At 24.9% G+C, this 21,401-nt stretch overlaps 2 protein-coding genes across 2 annotated transcripts; both read left to right on the top strand.

The window, feature by feature from the left end:
• The first annotated feature begins 339 nt into the window (after window positions 1-339).
• Window positions 340-5,276, top strand: LOC105366499 (uncharacterized protein YMR317W). Its single transcript, XM_011504956.1, has 3 exons — window positions 340-347; window positions 634-3,937; window positions 4,915-5,276. Exons 1-3 carry the CDS (start codon window positions 340-342, stop codon window positions 5,215-5,217), a joined length of 3,615 nt encoding a protein of 1,204 aa, XP_011503258.1. The 3' UTR covers window positions 5,218-5,276.
• Window positions 5,277-8,486: 3,210 nt separating this feature from the next.
• Window positions 8,487-16,670, top strand: Hrs (Hepatocyte growth factor regulated tyrosine kinase substrate). Its single transcript, XM_011504955.1, is given in 12 exon segments — window positions 8,487-8,762; window positions 8,849-8,933; window positions 9,285-9,360; window positions 9,442-9,630; window positions 9,755-10,029; window positions 10,410-10,482; window positions 10,614-10,811; window positions 10,878-11,233; window positions 11,362-11,675; window positions 11,751-12,064; window positions 15,023-15,377; window positions 16,354-16,670. Coding segments are annotated over 12 exon segments (2,598 nt in total). The 5' UTR covers window positions 8,487-8,716.
• The last annotated feature ends 4,731 nt before the right edge of the window (window positions 16,671-21,401 follow it).

Raw genomic sequence — 21,401 nt, 5'->3', positions numbered from 1 at the left:
GGGACGCTCCATGTGTATTCGTTCTCGTGTCGATCAATTACTGTAGGCGTCCGCTAGTAGTAGCAGCCGAGAGGCTTTTGCGCTCGTTGTTGTCGTCAAACTGGTTTTCTATAGATGCCTTTTTACGAGTCGACGCATAAAGGGGAAAAAGAACAAGATCTTCATTGCACAAATGGCAGTACTTGGCGAGATAACGCTCCCAGGAATTCATGTTTGATACTCCCGGTACCTGAGCTACGATTATATGATTGCGATTACCTACCTTTTCTTATACGAATACTTGGCTCTTGTTGTTCCCCTGTCTGCATTTTGTTCTACCTCTCCTTTTCTTTTACGACAATGATTGAGTTCAAAACGATATTCATTACACATGACACTGACCTATCATTATGTTGCTGCGCGTTATTTACTGTTAATCACTTTAATTAAGTGATTCATTAAACCCTTTTAGATTTTCATGAATTATAGGAAAGGTTATGGTTTTCAGAATAATTTTTTATTTAAAAAACTTGCAATATTTTTACGATCAATTTATTTTACTTTTTAATTTATATGCTTGGATTTTATTTTAAAGCTCACACTTTGTTTTTATAATAATTAAAATATTTTTATCGTAGGTTTCTACAATTTTGATAATGAAATTTATGATTATTATCGCCAAGAAAGTAGCAATCAAGATGTTATTGAAACCAGCGTTTCATATGAATGCAAATCTGAAGGTTTTCATCCAGACCGTAATGATTGCCGAATATTTTATAGATGCGTTGAATGGGGAAATAATAGTCCATTAACGCCTTTTAAATTTGAATGTGGAATTGGTACAGTCTTTTCTCCATCTAAGGGCAATATTTGTGTACATCCAAACGATAGTAATCGGCCAGAATGTTGTGAACCAAGTAACGAAATTGATTCTAATGAATCAAGCAGTAGTCACAGCTGGAATTATGAATTAGAAATTAGTTCTCCCTTTCATAATCCTTCTTCAACTAAATATCCTTCTCAGACTCAGCAACCTTACTATCCTAATTATCCTTCACAAACTGAAAAACCGCAATATCAGCATTATTCAGTGCAAGCTCAAAAACCTCAACAGTCAACCTCTTACTTACAAACTCAAAAGAAGGAGCCTAATTTACAGACACAAACAACTCAGCAAATAAATTATTTATCATCAACAGATTCTCAACATGCAACTTATCCATCTAATCTTGATTTACCTGAGGTAATTCAATGTAGTGGAATAAAAGGTGTGTCATGCACATCATCGTCAGAATGTGCGAAAGAAGGATTTTTCGCTAATCCGAAAGATTGTCATAAATTCTATCGATGTGTTAATGAAAACTCCATTTTAAAAAGATACGACTTTACATGTGGCGTAGGAACAGCTTGGGATCAAACAATACAAACTTGTAATCATGAATATAATGTTGCTAACTGTAGTTTAGATCATGTAACTCAAAATCAAACACAGCCATCTGTAATTGCAAGCCAAACTGCAGGATCTGATACTTCATTTAGACCACCATCTACACAAACTAGTCAATTTCCATGGTCCAATTCTAATAGCTCTACATTGACATCTATGGGTATACCCTATCCTTTCCCACAATCCATTCAAAACTCGACAAATCCAACGTATCTTCCTCCACAATTAACTCAATATCCAATTCAATCAACATATTCGCAACATTCCACTTATTCAACATACCCTATTTCTTCACTTACTCAGGGGCCAGTAAATCCAATGCAATTTCAAAGTACAAATGGTCCAGAATATATTCCGCCTCAATTAACAACAATAAATACTTCATCGTCTTCTAATAGCAATAATGGAAATGAAGTATTAGATACTGGCATTAAACCATGCTTTTCTACAGGATCTATAAAAGATTGTAAAGAAGAGGGATTTTTTCCTAATCCCGAAGATTGTCATAAATTTTTTCGATGTGTTAACGAAAATGGATCTTTTCGTCAATACTCTTTTGAATGTGGAACAGGAACTACTTGGAACCAACAATTGCAAACGTGCAATTTCGTAAATTCTATTTCAGGTTGTGGACCTTCTGAATCAGGAATAAATTTACCAGATTTTGGTTCTGTAAATCAAAATCCTCATACTGATATAGACTCTGGAAGTAATAAACCAAGTCTTACTACTTTAACATTACCATCTGAAATTACAAATCATCAACAACCTCAAAAACCCCCAAGTATTGAACAGCAAATCAATTCACCAAGTAGTGGTAACAAGCCTCAAATTTTTAATAAGAATAATTGTCAAAGTGAAGGATTCTTCGCTAATGTTAATGAGTGTCAGAAGTTCTATCGGTGTGTCAGTCACTATTCAGGTTATGTTAAATATGACTTTGATTGTGCTCCGGGAACAGCGTGGGATCAATCTCTCTTGACATGTAATTATATTGCTCTAATAACAACTTGTAATCGATTACAAAATGTAGTTAATTCTAATCAACCAGAATCTATTGGCGAATCCTCTACGTTACCATTTTTACAATCATCTTTTGTCACTCAAAGACCGACAGAATATAAACCCGGTACAATGAACTCCTTTCAATCTACAATCAATATCAACCTTAGTTCAGAAAATTTCAATAGTACACAGGAATCTTTTACTACATCAATGTCTACAGGAATTTCATCTTCAACTATATCTACAAGCCGTACAGAAGATAGCTCTGAACAATCTACCAAATTAGATTGTGTTACACCAAAAACTAACAACACAATTGTATGCAATAATGCGGGATTCTATCCTCATCCAACACACTGTAATAAATTCTATCGTTGTGTAGATAATGGGAAGGGATTTAATGTCTACTATTTTGATTGTCCAGTTGGAACGATTTTTGATCCAAGTATTGAAGTATGTAACTATGCAGAATCTGTTTATCCAGTTAGAGATTGTAGAACTGGTGAATCTGAAAGTAGTACTTCTTCGCAATCTCAGTCATCAACAACGCAAAGAATTACGAGTATAGAAACTACAACAAAGTCTCAAAATGGTATTTTTACAACTACTATTACATCTGAAATACCATCTGAACCTTCTTCAGTAGGACTAGTGACTACTGAACCATCAACTATTGGTATAATAGAAGGCAGCCCTACTTTGATGACAATGAATTCTGAATCAACGACATTGAATACAGAAATAACAATATCTAATTCTGAAACATCATCATCAGATTCGGAAATTACAAACCCAAGTTCAACATCAACATCATTGGAATCACAAGCTACAATATCAAGTTCGGAAACAACTACAATAAGTTCAGAAGAAACAACATCCAGTTCTGAATCAATATCAAATTCCGAATCAATAACACTGAATTCAGACGGAACTACATCTGAAATAACAAGCTCCGACGTAACTACATCGGGTTTCGAAACAACTATATCTAATACAAAAACAACCGTATTAGAAGAAACATCTACTACAACAGCACTTCCATTAACTTCGATTGAAATGACAACTAATGCAGGTACAGAAACAACAGTTAGTATAACCGATAATTCATCTGTATCAGAACAATCTACAACTGATATTGCAACTCAAGAAACAATATCTGCTTCTTCGGGTACAGTAGGGTCTCAAGAATCAACAACAATAATTTCCAACGAAAAGCCTACAGTTTCAGATAATTGTCCAACACCAACAAATCTCACAGATGAACAAATAGTTCTTGTGTGCCCAACTGGATTCAGAAGACATCCTAAATTATGTAACCTATTTTATCAGTGTACAATGTCTGGAAATACGGAAGTCAAGATTCTTATACTCAAATGCCCTGAAGGTACAATATTTGATGAAGAAACGAACAAATGTCTGCCAGAATCTGAAAGTAGTAAACCTTGCAAAGGAACAATTACTGGAAAGAGAATACAAAGAGGAGTTAATAAGGAGTTTACATCTTTGGTAAGTTATTGTAATTTATTAGCTGTATCGATTGATAAATATAAAAACTCCGTAATTGCAAACACTAAAATATTGCAATTTATAAATCAATTTTATTTACTTTTTTTGTATTATACTATATTTTATTATAATATTAAAAGCATTGAAGTATACAATTTTAAATAAACATTAAATTATTTCAAAATTGAATACAGTAATTTAAAATAATATGAAAAATAAATTTAAATTATTTAAATATATTAAATGAATTAAATTTGTAATACATTTTTTATAAATAAATTAACGGTGTGTAATCAAAATTTTAAGATGATGTTACAAGACAATAAAGTTTTTCAGTAATTGTTAATAGAGGTAGGTATGCTAAGGAAATAATGGTCATTATTATACAAGGTTGACCACCTCGATTGACCCTTTGATAGTACGCATTTAAGAAACTTTTCTCTGTGTAATCCACTCTTTTCCAATATTTGTATACTTCCTTTATATTCAAAATAGTATTTAAATTCTTTTTCTGGTTACAACGGGCTTGATTGATTAATTAAAATAACTAACATTATTACTTTATACAGCGTTTCAATAGTAAGAAATGGTTTTAATTTATTAATAATAACCACGTATAACGTTCATGCATGTGTTATTAAGCGTACTGAATTAAATTTTGGAATATGAGTACACTATAATTTTTTATCTAGTATCTTGAATAAATTAATTCATGAGTAAATCTATGTTTATCTATTTCCGTCTTTCTATTCCTAACTATCTGTAGTTGTGTTATTTCAAAATAACATTATATTATTTCATAAGATATTTGTTAATAAAAAAAATTAATTAAAAAATTTTTTTTAAGTTTAATTAATTTAATATTTAATTAAATTTATTAATTATAATTTTAAACGGCTTCAATGGCTAAGATAACTCTTCCATATTGAAAAATTAACATAATTTTTATTATAAAATAAAGAAATATGTTTTTGTAGATCGAGGTATCAAAAAAGCCATTGTGTCCAGAAGAAGGCCACTTTCCGTACAGAGACGGCTGCAGCAATATCTTTTATAAATGTGGACGTAACTCTAGATATGACCTTGAAGGCTACCTTTTTAAGTGTCCGAAGTACTTCGTGTATTGGTCGGTGTCGAGGCGCTGTGAACGAATATCAAGATTACCCATGTGCACGAAAATGTCAAATGAAATTGAGAACGAAAATGAAAACTGGAAGAATCGTTGGGAGATCCCGGTTGAAGATCGAAATCTCTCTGCCAGGTCACTTTTCCATTACTAAGTGACTATCAGTTGCATATGTATAAAGATTAAAGTAAAGTACTATTTAATTACTTTGGTTTTACAAAAATAAATTCTTGCTAAAGTAAAGTCATTAATTTATTCTTATAAATAATTTTTTATAATGGAATAGTAATGCGAAGTTTAATATATGCAACTTGACACACATGTTCATTGAATGTTTAATTACTATACTTTTTTTACATGTTAATAGTATGGATTATATTTTATTTAAGTTGCATACAATTTCCATTTATTATTATTTATTCTTTGATTGACAAAATGGAAAATAAAATATTTTTTTTTAGTTGTTACAAATTTTGTAGGTTTTTGTTAAAAATAGTATATTCTTACAGTCTTGTTTCTGTTTAAATTACAATTCTGTTACGATACAGAAAGATGTCGAATTTACAATAGTGTATTTATGTATAAAATATTGTTTTATTAACAAAAAGAATCTATAATAGTTAGATTAAATTAAATATAATTAATCACGAAATTTTATATACGTCAATTAATAATGGAAAAATTGTATAGAAAATGATAAAATGAGTAAATTTAGAGTTGACTAAATTAAATCAAGAAAATTCAAAAAATAAATATCAATGGGAATTCGAGAAAATGTGACCATTTTTTATATAATTTTTCTATAAAAAACAAGTTTTTAATGAATCTCCGTTTGATTTTCCCGATTGCTTATAATAGTGGAGATGAGAAAATTGAATGTGACATTCAGGGTTAAGGGTTAAAAAACTTTAATATAATATTTACATATATATAATAATTTATACATATAATAAATATGTCTAGTAGAAAAAAATTTACGTACATATTTCTAACAAAACTTTCATTAAATGCGTGTATATATACATTTAATTAAGTAGACTAATCATAGCATACGTAAATATCAAGTTAGGAAAAAAAATTGTTCGTATACCTTTTATTATAAGTATTAAAGTACAAAACTTATATAATCAATTATTTTTGTATATTTATACTTAAAAACTAAGTAGAACTGTCAAATAATGAAAAATTAAGTTACAATTAGTTAAATATTAAATTATAAAAATAGTATATTAAAGAGTATCATATCTTTTGATCTACAAAAATTATTGTAAAACTCAAATATCCATTAAAACTTTCAAGTTAATTAAATATTATCAAATTCATTAGCTTCTCACTATCTAATATACCATATTCATGGGCATTAAAAATACAAAAATAAATAAATATTTTGAGATATTAGAAAAATGTTTTCATTTATTTTAAGCGATTATAAAAACTGAGGTTTGAAATGTTTAATTAACAAATATTATTGTTTTTTAAATAAAAATTGTAAATGTCAAACGCAGCTTCAATCTATGTAATAAATTATAATGTAAATTATATTTTGTAATAATTGTAAAATGAAATTTTATAATTAGAAATGTAACAATGTAAGAAAATCAAATCTTGGTATTTAATGTATAATTATTTTAAATATCATAAATATTGTAACCAATTTTTTGGCGTGATATCACAATAAAAAATAAAATCTATACAAACTTTCAAATACAGCACAGAATTTTAATGAAATATACGAACATTTGCAAATAAGTAAAAAGTTTTCAAAAAAGTCATAGTTTTTAAAAATATATTAAGCAATAAAAATATATTAATAATTCTTTTTATATAATATTATAAACCGCAAAGTGTGCCATTTGCACTTTATTATTTAAAAATGTTCATATAAATTATATTTGTATTTATATATACAATTAAAAAACTTAAATTTTATTCTTTGTTAAAAATTGAGTAAAAAAATATTTCTGATACTTGTCTAACTTTTACATCCTGTACACTTTTAACATGAATAATAATGATATATTGAAAAGTATGTCAATATGTATTCAATATATATTCAATATTTCAAAAATGTTTTCATATAATTTTATGAATACGTATATCGAAGATTTGCACATGTGTAAAACTGCTTATGAATCTATTAGTAGTTTAAATACATAATTTTATTTATAACTTATTGCCAAAAGATAGAAACAAACTAATCAGAAATATTACTTAAATGTTCATTTGATAATTAAAGGTAAATAAAATATATATTTTATTATATGTTAAATTATAAATTATAAATTATAAATTATAAATAATTGTTTTGAATTTTAAAATAATATTATCTATATCTATATAAGGTAGAACATTATTAATCAATTGAGAAAGCTTCATTAAAAACACTTATTTTTATCAAAAAATGTTTATATTCATATGTTATTTAAATTAAATTAATTTCAAAAAGACTTTTAGTTAATTCGTTTTAACTTCAAACAGATTTACGTTTGATTATTTACAAAATATTCAATTTAATTATACTAACAATTAATATTAAATTTTGACAAATTATTACTTTATTATTAAGATGTTTTAAAAAGAAATTCTTGTAAGTATTTATAAATTAAAAAATTTTAATTTAATAAAATTCAAATTTTATTTTGTAGTAACACATTTCGAGTAAAAAAATGTAGGAGTATAATTGAATAATGTAGAACACCCTGGTGAATACGATTTTGTTAATTGTTTCTGTATATTGATTCGATATAAAAATGCTTAATTAATTTAAGAACATGTATATTTAACAAATAGATAGTTAATTTCTTAAAATTTTTCTTTATAAAATAATTATGCAAAGAGAATTTGATATTATATTTTTATATTTCATTGTAATGATCTTTTTTTTAACTTTAAATGCTATTACTAAGCTATTTATAAAGCTTTACACAAGTTAATTAAAATTATTTCAATTTGATTTTCTCTTTTACGCCGGAAAACAACTTCTGTAAAAGTTTTGGTATTAAAAATGCGTTAAACGTATTGACTATTTTTTTTAAAATATTTCTATAAATTTTTTTTATTTTTGATTGATTAAATCGTCTATTTATTTTTATTATATATTTTTACAAATACAAACCTAAAAAATAAAGAGTAGGAATATATGGTATAATTAAATTTACCAATGTATTTTGAATTCTATAAAATTAAAGAAGAATTACATATCAAGTGTTTGTTAATAATGTATTATTTATTTTTATAAGTATTTTATTAAAATGGATATATTTTTAAATTTAATATCTAACACTGTGTAAATATATTGCATTTTTAGATTTGTAATGTAAAATTTTATTATTTCATTTCTGAAAGTAATTATTAAATTTGTCTATGGTTACACAGTCGATAAAACAGATTTATACAATCCAAGATGAATTACGTTCAGTTATGATGGCCGAATTGAGAACCGAGATTAGTGACGTATACATTCGAAATATTAAGATCATATTTTGTGATGAATTGTGTTATTAATACTGTTGCAAAAGAGTGATTCATATCGAATTATAAGGATTATTAAAATTATAGTTAATTAAGTAATTATTCTACAGAATATATATAATATTAAGGAAATATCTGTTAATATTCCTACTCGTTTGTAATTGAAATCGAACTTTGTGAAAATGATGCCCCTTATCGGCTTGAGTAATAATTTTAATAAACTGCTTGGTTTGTATAATTTTCTTGATAAGATCCTTTGTATAATTATTTAAGATTTATAAATTTACATTTGGATATTTTATAAATATTTGTAGAAAAAGCTACAAGTAACCTCAATCTGGAATCAGATTGGTTAACAATTATGAGCATTTGTGATTTAATACGTCAAGGAGACGTTCCGTAAGTAGTTATCTTGTATTTTTTTCTAAATATTACATTATAACCTTCAATAATTGTGTATACTATTGCTTTCTTATTAACCTATATTATATTATATATAAATATATATATTTATATATATGTATATATAATTATATTTTATTTCATTCCTAATAATAAATGTAAGCAGCTTCATAATTTTAATAATAACATATGTGTTTGGATAAAAGTATAAATTTATTTAAATATATATAAAAACATATAAACGCGCGCGCGCGCGCGCGTGTGTGTGTGTGCGTGTGTGTATGTGTTTAAATGAAAATACATATATTTATTTTTTATAAATAAAATTATATACATACAATTTTTTAGACCAAAAAATGCACTTGCTGCAATAAATAAGAAGATTACAAATGATAACCCACATACAGCTGTATTTGGTTTGTTGGTTTGTTTATTTTTTACTTATAAATAAATATTATAATAATAGTGTTTATGAATATTTAATTGAGAAATTTATATTTATAAGGTTTTGGAATCTTGTGTAAAAAATTGTGGATCTCTAATTCATGATGAAGTCTGTACAAAGCCATACATGGAACAATTGAAGGAAATAGCAAAAACTACACAGCAAGAAGCAGTGAGGAATAAAATATTAGAACTCATTCAAGCTTGGGCTTATGCTTTTCGAAATTCATCTAAATACAGAGCAGTGCAGGTACTTTTCATACATTTTAAAATTGATAAAGTGTTATAACAAATTTCTATTTTCTCAAAATAAATTATAATTATCATTGATATAGCACTATTATTTTCATTGAACGCATGTAATTTATTTTTAGGATACGATGCGAATTATGAAGACTGAAAATTTTGAATTCCCTGTTTTTCAAGAAAGTGATGCTATGTTCACTGCTGATAATGCACCAGAATGGGTTGATGGAGATAAATGTCATCGCTGTAGAGTAGCTTTTAGTACTTTTATGCGAAAGCACCACTGTAGAGCATGTGGTCAGGTTTTTTGTGGTCAATGTTCAGCCAAATCTTCTACTTTACCTAAATATGGCATTGAAAAAGAAGTTCGCGTATGTGACACATGCTATGATCAAGTGAACAAGTCAGTTATTATACGCTTCTGTATACACGCTAAAACATAAATATATATATTTGTAGTTTGTGGTAGCATCAGTTTTTAGATTAAGTCATTTTAAAAGTATTTTTTTTTAACTTTTATTTGATATATAAAAATGATTTATTAAATTAATGTAAAATCTTACTGTAATCTTACAAGGGCTCCTCAATTTTGAATTTAATGTTTATAAAATAAAATATTTATCATAATCTTAAATTTTTATTCATAATCATATTTATAATTATATTCATTATTATACTTTAATAAATAGATAGAAAACAACAGTAATAGATAAAAATATTTACAAATTAAAAATCTATATTTTAGTTTTTAAATTTTGATGTTATTATTTAATGTATTTTCAGACCTGTTATAACAACAAAAGAAACAGATCTTCCTGCTTAATATCTTACTAGTTCTTTAGCTCAACAACAACAAGTAAATATTGTATATTAACATTGTACATTAAATATATTATATTTTAAAAAAGATGTTTTTTATTATTTAATGTATTAAAATTTATGTTTTCATATTTAAATTTTAAAAGTGATATTATTTTTAAATAATAGGTGCCACCAAGGAAAAGTGATGAAGAATTACGAGAAGAAGAAGAATTACAAATTGCACTTGCTTTGAGTCAAAGTGAAGCTGAACATAAAGAGAAAGAAAAAAAGCGAGTTACAAGTGCAATCATTTCGAATTCTAGTGCTTTTACTAAAATTAATTACTCACCACCACCGTCTCCTATAAGTTTAAAGAATGATAATGTAAGTAAAATCATAGTTGTTATTTTGAAGTGCTTAAAATTAAATTATGGTTGACTAAAATAATAGATTCCGAGTCCTTCAAAAATTCAAGAAGAAGAAGATGTTGATCCAGAACTTGCAAAATATTTAAATCGACAATATTGGGAGCAACGACAAAGTGCTTTAGAAGAGCAAACTTCAAGGTTAAATGTAACAAGTCCTTCAGCACCTAACATAAGTAGCCCAATGCCTCAAAAAGTTGTTACTATAAAACAACAAAATGGTGAAGTTGACCCAGAGATGAAAAGTTTTGTAGATAATTTAAGGTCGCAAGTAGAGATTTTTGTAAATCGAATGAAAAGTGATTCATCCAGAGGACGATCGATAGCCAATGATAGTTCAGTACAAACCTTGTTTATGAATATAACTGCTTTACATTCAAGGTATTTTTTTTTAAATGAATATATAAAATTATAAGATTTTATTTCAAATTTTTTATATTTAATAAATCATGTTTAGTTTAATAAATCATTTATTGTTAATAAATTTATAAATTTTAAAATCATTTTAGACTTTTGCGATACATTCAAGAACAAGAAGATAAAAGAGTATATTTTGAAGGTTTGCAAGATAAATTAACCCAAATAAAGGATGCAAGGGGTGCTTTGGATGCACTTCGTGAAGAACATCGATTAGCATTGTTGAGAGAAAAACAAGAAGCTGATAGAAAGAAGCAGATGCAAATGGCTCAAAAACTGGAGATCATGCGAAAGAAAAAACAGGAGTATTTACAATACCAACGTCAGTTGGCGTTGAGTAGAATTCAAGAGCAGGAACGGGAGATGCAAATGCGTCAGGAACAACAGAAACAGCAATACAAAATCGGTACAATATTATTACATTAAAAATTTTAATTTTACGTAGTTTTGGTTAATCATAATTTTCTCTTTCGTATTTTAGCTGGTTATCAAACGGTTGCTGGTTTCATGGGTCCGCCAAGTCAAGGTTCTCCTATTCGACAAATTCAGTATTCAGGACCCGAAGGAAACTATAATTCCATGCCTACGACTAATCAGACGCAGAGCGTTTACACTTATGCAGCCGGAGCCACTGGCACGTATTCTGTTCCAACGGGTTTTATAATACAACATCCGCATCAGACACAGCTTATAGATACGTCAGCCATTTCAGAATCAAAACTGCCGACGGTTGACAGTCAACCTAATCAAAGTCAAGAAAGCCTTGGTAGAGTGACAGTATCAGGACCAGGGATAGTAAGTGTACATAAACATCTTTATTATTAATAGTAAAATAAAATATAAATATATATTATTTTTAATGTTTATTTTTTCCTACTTCTGATATTTTCAAAACATTTTACGTAATATTGTTACAGTTATGAATGAAAATGTAATTTAAGTAAAACAAAAATTTTCGATATTTTTATAAAACAGATGAAAGGTTTTTATAAATATTAAAATGTAGCTACAGGAATAAATTAATATTTATAAAATTAAAAACCAGTCTTTTATTTAAGAAATATATTATTCATGATAGATCTACTGCATGACATCGATTCAAATATGCAAGTGGATCTTTTTCTCATAGCAAAAATAAAATGTTATATGTGCGCTAAAAAATTTAATTAAAAAAAAAAAAATAATATACATTGACTTAAACAGGTTCAGACGTTACTTTAAAATAATAGATTTACATGTTTACTGATTTTTATCGTTATCAGGTTCTATAAGTCTTACAACTTAAAATTAAATATAGAATTTTAATGAATTATCTTTGCATGTAGTAAACAATTTTTATATATTAATTTTTTTTATAATTATTATTATCTATAAAAATTGTTTTATATATTTAGTGTACATAGTTAATGTAATTAATGTAATATAATTTATGAAAATATCTATTTGAATATATTTTATTCTTTTTTTGTTAGTAATAAATATTCAAGGCCATTTATTATAAAAAAAATTGTAGACTATATATTCATATCTACTTTAAATAAAAAAAGTACTTTTAAAAATAATCTAAATTAATTTTCATTGCTTACTTTTAAATAGTTTAGTGCATCATAATTTAATTGAATGGTTAATGGAACAAATTTTAAAACTAAAGCAGTGGTTATATGTAAATATATATTGGATATAACTCATTTAATATTTAAAACATTTCGCCAAGTATATTGTAAAAGATTATTTTGTATAAAGTAAAAATCGGACTAATTTCATTAATAACATTAATAAAACATTATATAATATAATAAAGTATTTAAAATTTTTATTTATAAATATTCTCTATAAAAAGAACTACAATCAAAATGTGATTTCAATGTATATTCATTTAAAATAAATTCAATGTCTTATAATTATTAATATATTTTAATAAAAGTTGTATAAGTAGTTCAATAGATAGATGGATTATATTATGAAAAACTTAAATCAATTTATGATTCAAGATATTTATTTTATTAATATAGATGAAATATTAAACGATTTTTAAAAGTACATTCAATACCTATTATTGAAACATAAATGATTCAGAAATTGAAAATAACTATTATAATATTTTGAAATTTTTATTTTAATATTTGATGTCTTCATAAATTGTATTATAATACTGTAGAAAAATGTGCTTTTTATGAACATTAACAAAATATGAAATAAAGTAATGATGCTCGTAGTTGAAAGGTTTTCAGCATAACTATAATAAAATTAAATTATTATCTTTTAATCTGGAACTGTGATGGCAAAATAAAAATGTACTATCTAATAAAAAGTCTTTTTATAAAATTGTATAAAAATATCAATAAATTTTCTATGTGAATTTAAGGAATTTTTATAATTAAACTCAGTGCAGATAATATAAACTATAAAAAAACTGTAAATAAACTGTAAAGATAGCATAAAAGATCATATTTAAATTAATTTTTAATACGTTACATGTTTCAGAATTTTAAGAAATTAAATTTAATATATTATATAAAGTACTTTTTACATTGAACAGGCAATATATATTTGAATTCTATTTTACTTGGTGATTCTAACTGCTTGATTTTTACGTTGAACTTTAATTACTAGTAAAAAAAATAATAATTTACAAATGTTTATTTAAAATATATATAAATTGCAATTATAAAAGAAAGTATTTAAAAAAATATATTTTTCAGTTGTTTTTATGATTGTCTATAGTTAAAATTATACACACAGAAAAATAAATTAATTCTGCATTTTACAAAATAATATATTTAAAAAATTATAAATTTAAGTTTAAACGTTAAGTATAAAGTAAAAAACTATTTCATGGTTATGAATAACTTAAACCACCAAAAAATATTATTTCTTATTTTCACAGATTTCATGTTATTCATCATATTTTTTAAATAAATAATTAAATAGGTTTTATTATTTATTACTAATTATGAAGACATTTATTTGAAAATTAAAATTCGAATAAAAAGTTTTAATCAGTTTTTTAAATTTAATTATCTGTACAATCGGTAAAATAAAAAAAATTAAAATTAATCATATATAAAATATTTTATTAAAAATTTAAACATAGACTAAAATTATTTCAGAAAATCTATACTTAACGTATTCTATGAAATATCTTTAATACAATATCCCATAATGAAAATTTGATAAAACTTTATATAAATTTTTTCAAAGCAATTAATGCAAGTATTAATAATTTATATATTTATTGACTAATTTCTCTGTACTAAAAAAAATCTAAAATAATAGAGATATATTATTTATGAAATAAATAAAGAAAATTCGTGTTATCACTATACAATTCAAGCAAGTATTGTAATGAAATTAATAATCTAATTTATGATTATACAAGAATATTAGAATTACTTAGATTTGTGATATAACTTTCATTAATATTAAATTGCTATAGTCGATGTCTAATGTATATTGGAAGTTGCAAATAATGAAATTATAGCATAATAAAATTATATTTTTAAGTGCAATTTCTTAAAATTAGAATATCAAATGTTGTCAATAGTATTGTATCTTTTTACTGACATAACTGGATATAATGTTGTTTTTGCAAAAATATTTAGTACTTTATAAAATTATAGATTATAGAATATAAAATGATAGAATTTGATATTTTTAAAATTAACTTGTAAAATAAAGTGTAACTAAAAGAAGTCTAAATTTGATATCGTAAATAATGAAAATGATAAATAATACAGTGTTTGGTATAATCAGCAAATGCCTGTGATGTCGGGTACAGTGGCACAACAGCAGCTTCAAGGGTCAGGCAACATACCGACAACAGTGCCACAATCAACAGGCCACATGGCTGCTGCTCAGGCATTACTTCCTCAACACCTGGGTCAGAGTCAATCCACTACGGGTCATATGCTGAGCCACTCGGTTCCGAACTCTCTTGGACCACAAGCGCCTGTCCATATGGTTCCCAATGGACTCCTACAGAGACAGCAGATCATCATCGGACAATCCTGTCATGAACAAATGATGTCTCAGAGCATAGCTAGACAGATGCCTATGGCCGGACCAATGGGCCAATCCCATCCTCTTAGCACTGGGATGCCCATGGCAGGTGAGTCATTGATAAAATACTCTGTTAATTTGCCTTTGCTTTAAAATACTTTTATCAATTATAACATCATTTTTAATAAATGCCTTAATCTTCTTAATAAATGTCTATTAAATTATAAATAAATGCACAGTACAGGAATTTTATCAATTTATTTTCGTTTTTTTCTTCTTGTATTAACATAAACATTATTTTTTAGATGAGATGACATATTTTATTAATTTTTATTATATTTGAAAAATCCTAGTAAGGAATAAATAGAATTAAGTATTTTTTTTATTTTCTCATTTTTCGCTCCTTTCAGCGTTTACTTTTTTACAAATTTTCAAACGGTAAATATTATATTTGAAGATTCTGGTATAGTTTTAATTTAAAATAAATTTTGAAAAATTAATATTATTAATATTGTCAATAATAATTGTATAAATATTTTGAAAAGTATTTTTTATTTGCCACACAATATACTTTTATAGCAATTCTATGTAGTGTGCACTCATCTTCTAATTCTGTTTTCCATGTAAATAAAATTTTTTAAATATTAATATAAATTGTTATAATTTGTAATTTACATTCTGAAAATAAAAAATGAAAGCAAATAAATTCAATTTCAATTATAATACATAAATTTAGAAAAAATCTCGTACATTATTTTTATTATCGTTTTTTTACTAAAATATTAAAACTAAAACGTTAGTCAGAAGTAATGATTATTTTCACATATTTTCAGAATATGGGTTTTGCGACACTCATTTGACTCTATTTGTATTAATTTTACACCGAAAAATGAATTGCCAAATTTAAATTTTTGAAAAAAATGAACCATTTGCTTACTATCATTTCTTCATTTCTATCTTATCTACTTTTACCAAAATTCTATACTGGAGATCATATGTGACTATAGAATTTCAAAATTATTTACATCGTCAGCCATTGTTCATTTCGAACAATTAAAATTTTTCATATTAATGAATATGTTAATGTTACATTTATTTAGGTCCTGGCCAAATGGTACTATCGGCAAACGGATCAATGCAGCAACCACAGCAGATTCAGGGAATACCCGGGACGAATATGGTGGCGCTCCAAGGCATGCGAATTCCTCTTACGCAGACCCAACTTATGCAACAGCAACAACAGCAACAACAAATGCAGCAGCAAATACAACAGCATCAGCAACAATTACAACAGCAGCAGCAACAGCAAGGACAACAGACCCCGCAACAAGTAATACAAACACCGAAAATTGAAGATGAAAGAAAGTCACCGGAGATTGCTGAACTCATCTCCTTCGATTAAATTTAAAGTTTATGTTTACGTAATGAATAAATTGAGTATTTGTTTTTTATTTTTTAGATCATCAAATTTTTCAATGCTAAATTCAATCAATTTACGGTATTGTAAAACAATCATTTAATCGATGTTTTAATGGTATAATTGCGATGGCTTTATAAAGTCCCACTTGTAAAATTTATCCTTATAATCTGTAAAATATAGAAATTGTAAAAATAAAAAATGAATTTTTAATTTATCCTTATCAGTTTTCTTAGCCTAAGCAATACCTAGTTTAAAAAATTTTGATAAAATAAAATATATACATATATTTTCATATCATATATATTTATAAAAATATAACAGTTAATGATATTTTTCAAGAATAATAAACAAGTTGATAAAAATCATATAATAAAATAATCAAGCACTATAAAAAAAAATTATAATCAATTAAAATTCAATGACATCACACATAATTAAATAGACTTTTATTTGTATAACATTTATAATTATAATTTCAAAAACTATATTTTTAATATTTTAAATACGATAATTTATTTCAAATATTAATTATAATAATATATACGTTTGTAAATTTATTCATTATAATTCCATTTGGTTATTTAAAATTTCTAAATTTCATGAATCAAATATTTAATAGTTATATCAACCAAGATCAAGATTTAATTTATTATGTTTCCAATTTGTAATTGTTTTATTAAAACATTTTAATGAAAATACACTTTAAATAGTTCGTTAATTTTTAATATTAATCCAAGAGTAAAATGATCATTAAATCTCATTTAATGCATTTAAAAATATTTTAAATACGAGCATAATGATATTTTGATGTAGATTATGCGTTTTTATAAATTAAAAAGCTCGGCATACATACAAATGGTATTGCACAATAATGTTTTATTCTAATTACTAAATTTGGAAATAAATATGTTCTTTTCTTTAATTACTAATTTATAACATAATCATAAATGTTTATATTAATGTATGAGAATCAGAATCAGTTTTAATTATATATTTTCTTTTAAAATATGTAACATGTAAAAATACATCCATCCTATAAATAAAAATAAATAATAATAATAATAATAATAATATAATTACATAAATGAAAATAACTAAAATTCTCAAAAGAAACAAATGTTATTCCATTTTTATGAATTTTCCAATATATACCGAACTATATCTAGAATTGCACAGAGAGAATTTGGTATATACTATATTTTTATATTGAAGATAGTGATTAGTATACTATCATATTACAAACGAAATAATACAAAATATTTAAATAAATATAATATTAAATTTCTCATACAAAATTATTAAACATATTTTACATAGCCTCATATAAATTATGATAAGATAAATACTTTTTATACATAAAATAAAAACTTTTGTAGTATGTTAGATTAATAATACATAAGTCAAAACACCATACTCATTTATAATCCGGTTATCTAAATCTATAATAACATCTAAAATCAATTAAAAAAGTTTCCTCATTTTGTCCATGAAATTATCAACTCAAAATATTAAATAGCTGGCCAATATAAATGTTAAAAATACATTTTGAATAATAAATAATCTGTAATATATATAAACTCTATAAAATATTTATTATATATAAATGTAAAAATGATAGATTATATCAAATAACCGAGTAATTCAGAAAGCTCCGTAACAAAATTTTGGCTTCAAATTGGCTTTTGATAAGTAGACACTAATAAATTTCTAAAAAAAATTTGACCAATTTATGTATACTTCACCTATATACTCTAGTTTAATTTTACCGTTATTTAATTTAATCATGTTCCTTCAATGCCTCTTTTCATATGTTATTCTTTTCAATAATGTAACATTTCATTTATTAATTTTTTTAAAAAGTTTTTACTGGAAAATGAATAAATATGAAAAAATATGTTATTTTACAATCTGTTTAACTACTAAAGAAAATGGAATAAAATTTAATTAGAAATTTCAAGTCCTAATGTCCATTGTATAAGAATACTTTATTTTAGTTCTGAAGTTTTAATTTAAAAGTTTTTTGTAAAAGCATTTCAGTTAAAAAAAATTGTAAACATTTTATTAGTGTTACTTTATTTCTCTAATTTTTTATTATTTTAGATGTGAAGTCAAATATTATTTCGAAGGGATGAATAATAATAAACTTTTGTAAGAGTAAAATTGGTTGATAACTTTTATTCGAATACACCAGGATAATTATCAATTTGGGAATAAATTTTATATTAAACATTAGACTATATTTACACTATAATACAATTATGTTTTACAATTTTTAGTGTTAAAATATAATTTATAATAAACATAAAACAATGAAATTAATTATAAATAAACGATTGTAAATATTGTTACTAATTTTGTAAAACAATCGTAATATAAGTTATATATAATACAAATAATAAATAATAATTATGATATAATATAATTGTATTATAATAATTGTGATATATAATAATATAATATAATTAAAGTAAAATAGAAGTCAAATAAAAGATTAGAAATAAGTAAAATAAAATACTCAAAAGATGGCAATTACAATTATTAATAATATTATTGCGGCTACAATAACATATTGTAATGAAAATTTTTAAATAAAAGATACAATGTCATTAAATTATTATATATATCTATTTAAAAACTTTTATATAAGAAATATATCAGACATAATAATTTAACGTAAGACCGTTAATGGCAAATTGTTCCAATATTTTGGGTACATGGTAATTAAATTCTTTATTGAAAGATGCGGTGTACAAGTAGCTGTCGTTTGAGAACTTTATGTATATAGTTAATTCCGTGTTTGGTTGGGAAACAAGTCGCGCATAATGGAAGTGCTCGAAGAGGAAACAACGGCTTCCTTTTTTTTTACAAATAAAAAATGAATAGTAGATGTCTTAGATCGTTTGTATTATCTAAGTACTAGGTAGTCACAAGAATTATATAAAATTACTTTGCAGCTACACACTTAGAAGTAAATCCGGCTCCCGCGTTCATTCGATTGAAAAGGATTATCAGAGTTTATTACACAGTTGTGCTTATTGCGACTATATATTTTCTTTACAATACTAAAATACAACTCCAAGCTTCTGATCCATAAGTCAATTTGAGGATACTAAATAATATTTTAGTACTATAAGAACGTAATTAATCATGAGTAAGTTTAGGTTAAATTTTCGATTAATAAAATTAAATAATCATAATGCTATGCATAAGTTATGCTCACTAATATTACGTTTACACTATCATTTTGTATATTACGATGATTCAATTATTCATCAGTATATTTATATAGGAAAATACAATTTATTAATAAATATTTAATCATTTGCACTCTAAATACTGTATACAATATTTGAAACTTACCAATAAACATCCATGCACTCGGACTTCAGATCTCATCTAAATTCATCTTAAGCTGGATTTTAAATCAATTTATTATTTTCAATTCTCTTTTGAGATGTAATATTTATGGCTGCTGCAATAAGACGCAATATAGCATAAACTATAATATGCTATGATAATACTCACCTCTACCCCTTTCATAGCTTCAGTCTTCACCAACAAATCTCCTAGTATAAAGATTTCGAACAATGCAATTCTCTATTGTAGGATAAGACATCGTTTCTCATTTCAGACTATAATCTCCAATAGCAATAGCGTCGGTAAATCCAAGACGATGCAGACTTTATTAAAGATGCCCGCTCTGAAGGTTTTTTGTAAGCGTAATTTTTCAAAATTAAACAAAATTGTCAAACATAAAAACTCCCAATATAAAAACTCCCCAAGCACATTTTATTCCAATAATCACATTCTTCATTTCTTTTTATTTATTTTAACTGTGTGGAGCTACTGAAAAAAGTTTTGAAATTTGTATTGGAAATTATTGTATTGAATGTTTAGTATTCTTAAAAAAAACATTGAAATACGAGCACATTTATTACATATTGAAATATACATTTTCTAAAAAAATCTTTTTCAATGGAATAATTAAGTTAAGTAATAATGTACAATGAAGATTTAAAAATTTAAAACAATTATAAAGTCATTTTAATATATTGCCGATATCCATTATAAATTGTAGGTGAAGCTTAATATTTTAATAATAAAAAAACTAGCAATATGAAATACATGATTTTTATCTTTAAAATTTAGAAAAAATTTATATTTATACGACACATATGTGTAAATTTAATATATATTTTTTAAATTATACAATAATTAAGTTAAATGACTTCATAAATCTATATAATATTGTATAAGTTTACATACATTTAACTTCTTTCTATTATATTTTTTGAAAAAATTACCAAACAATCAAATTCAATTTGTATGAATAAATAATCAAAGTATTTGCCAACATCAAAGTTTTTTATTAATTCGAAATTTTTTTACACTTCTTGTGGATTAAAACGTTAAACTATACAATATTTAATATTAAAGACATTATAGAAACAGTTATATATATACATATATCTTTACCATAACAAGTTAAAAAAAAGTGTTAAAATCACACTTCCTTGCTTTCAACGATAACAGGGATAATGAAGGATATAAGTTATATCTTTAATCAATAAAAATCAGAAAGATTGAAAAATGATTTGAGAACCGAATAATTAATAAAAACACATAAAATATTTCATAGATTGTAAGAATACTGTTTGAAATCACTCAAATGTACTTTTGAAAATTAAATGTAAGTAAACAAACGCAAGTAAG

This window comes from Ceratosolen solmsi, unplaced genomic scaffold (assembly GCF_000503995.2).
Source record: "Ceratosolen solmsi marchali unplaced genomic scaffold, CerSol_1.0 scaffold4, whole genome shotgun sequence".
NCBI lineage: Eukaryota > Metazoa > Arthropoda > Insecta > Hymenoptera > Agaonidae > Ceratosolen > Ceratosolen solmsi.
This window is presented reverse-complemented; position numbering and strand designations above follow the sequence as displayed.

Coding starts and splice junctions, on each gene's coding strand:
- LOC105366499 (XM_011504956.1), top strand. Junction 3,938..4,914: donor ATAAGGAGTTTACATCTTTG/GTAAGTTATTGT, acceptor ATGTTTTTGTAG/ATCGAGGTATCAAAAAAGCC.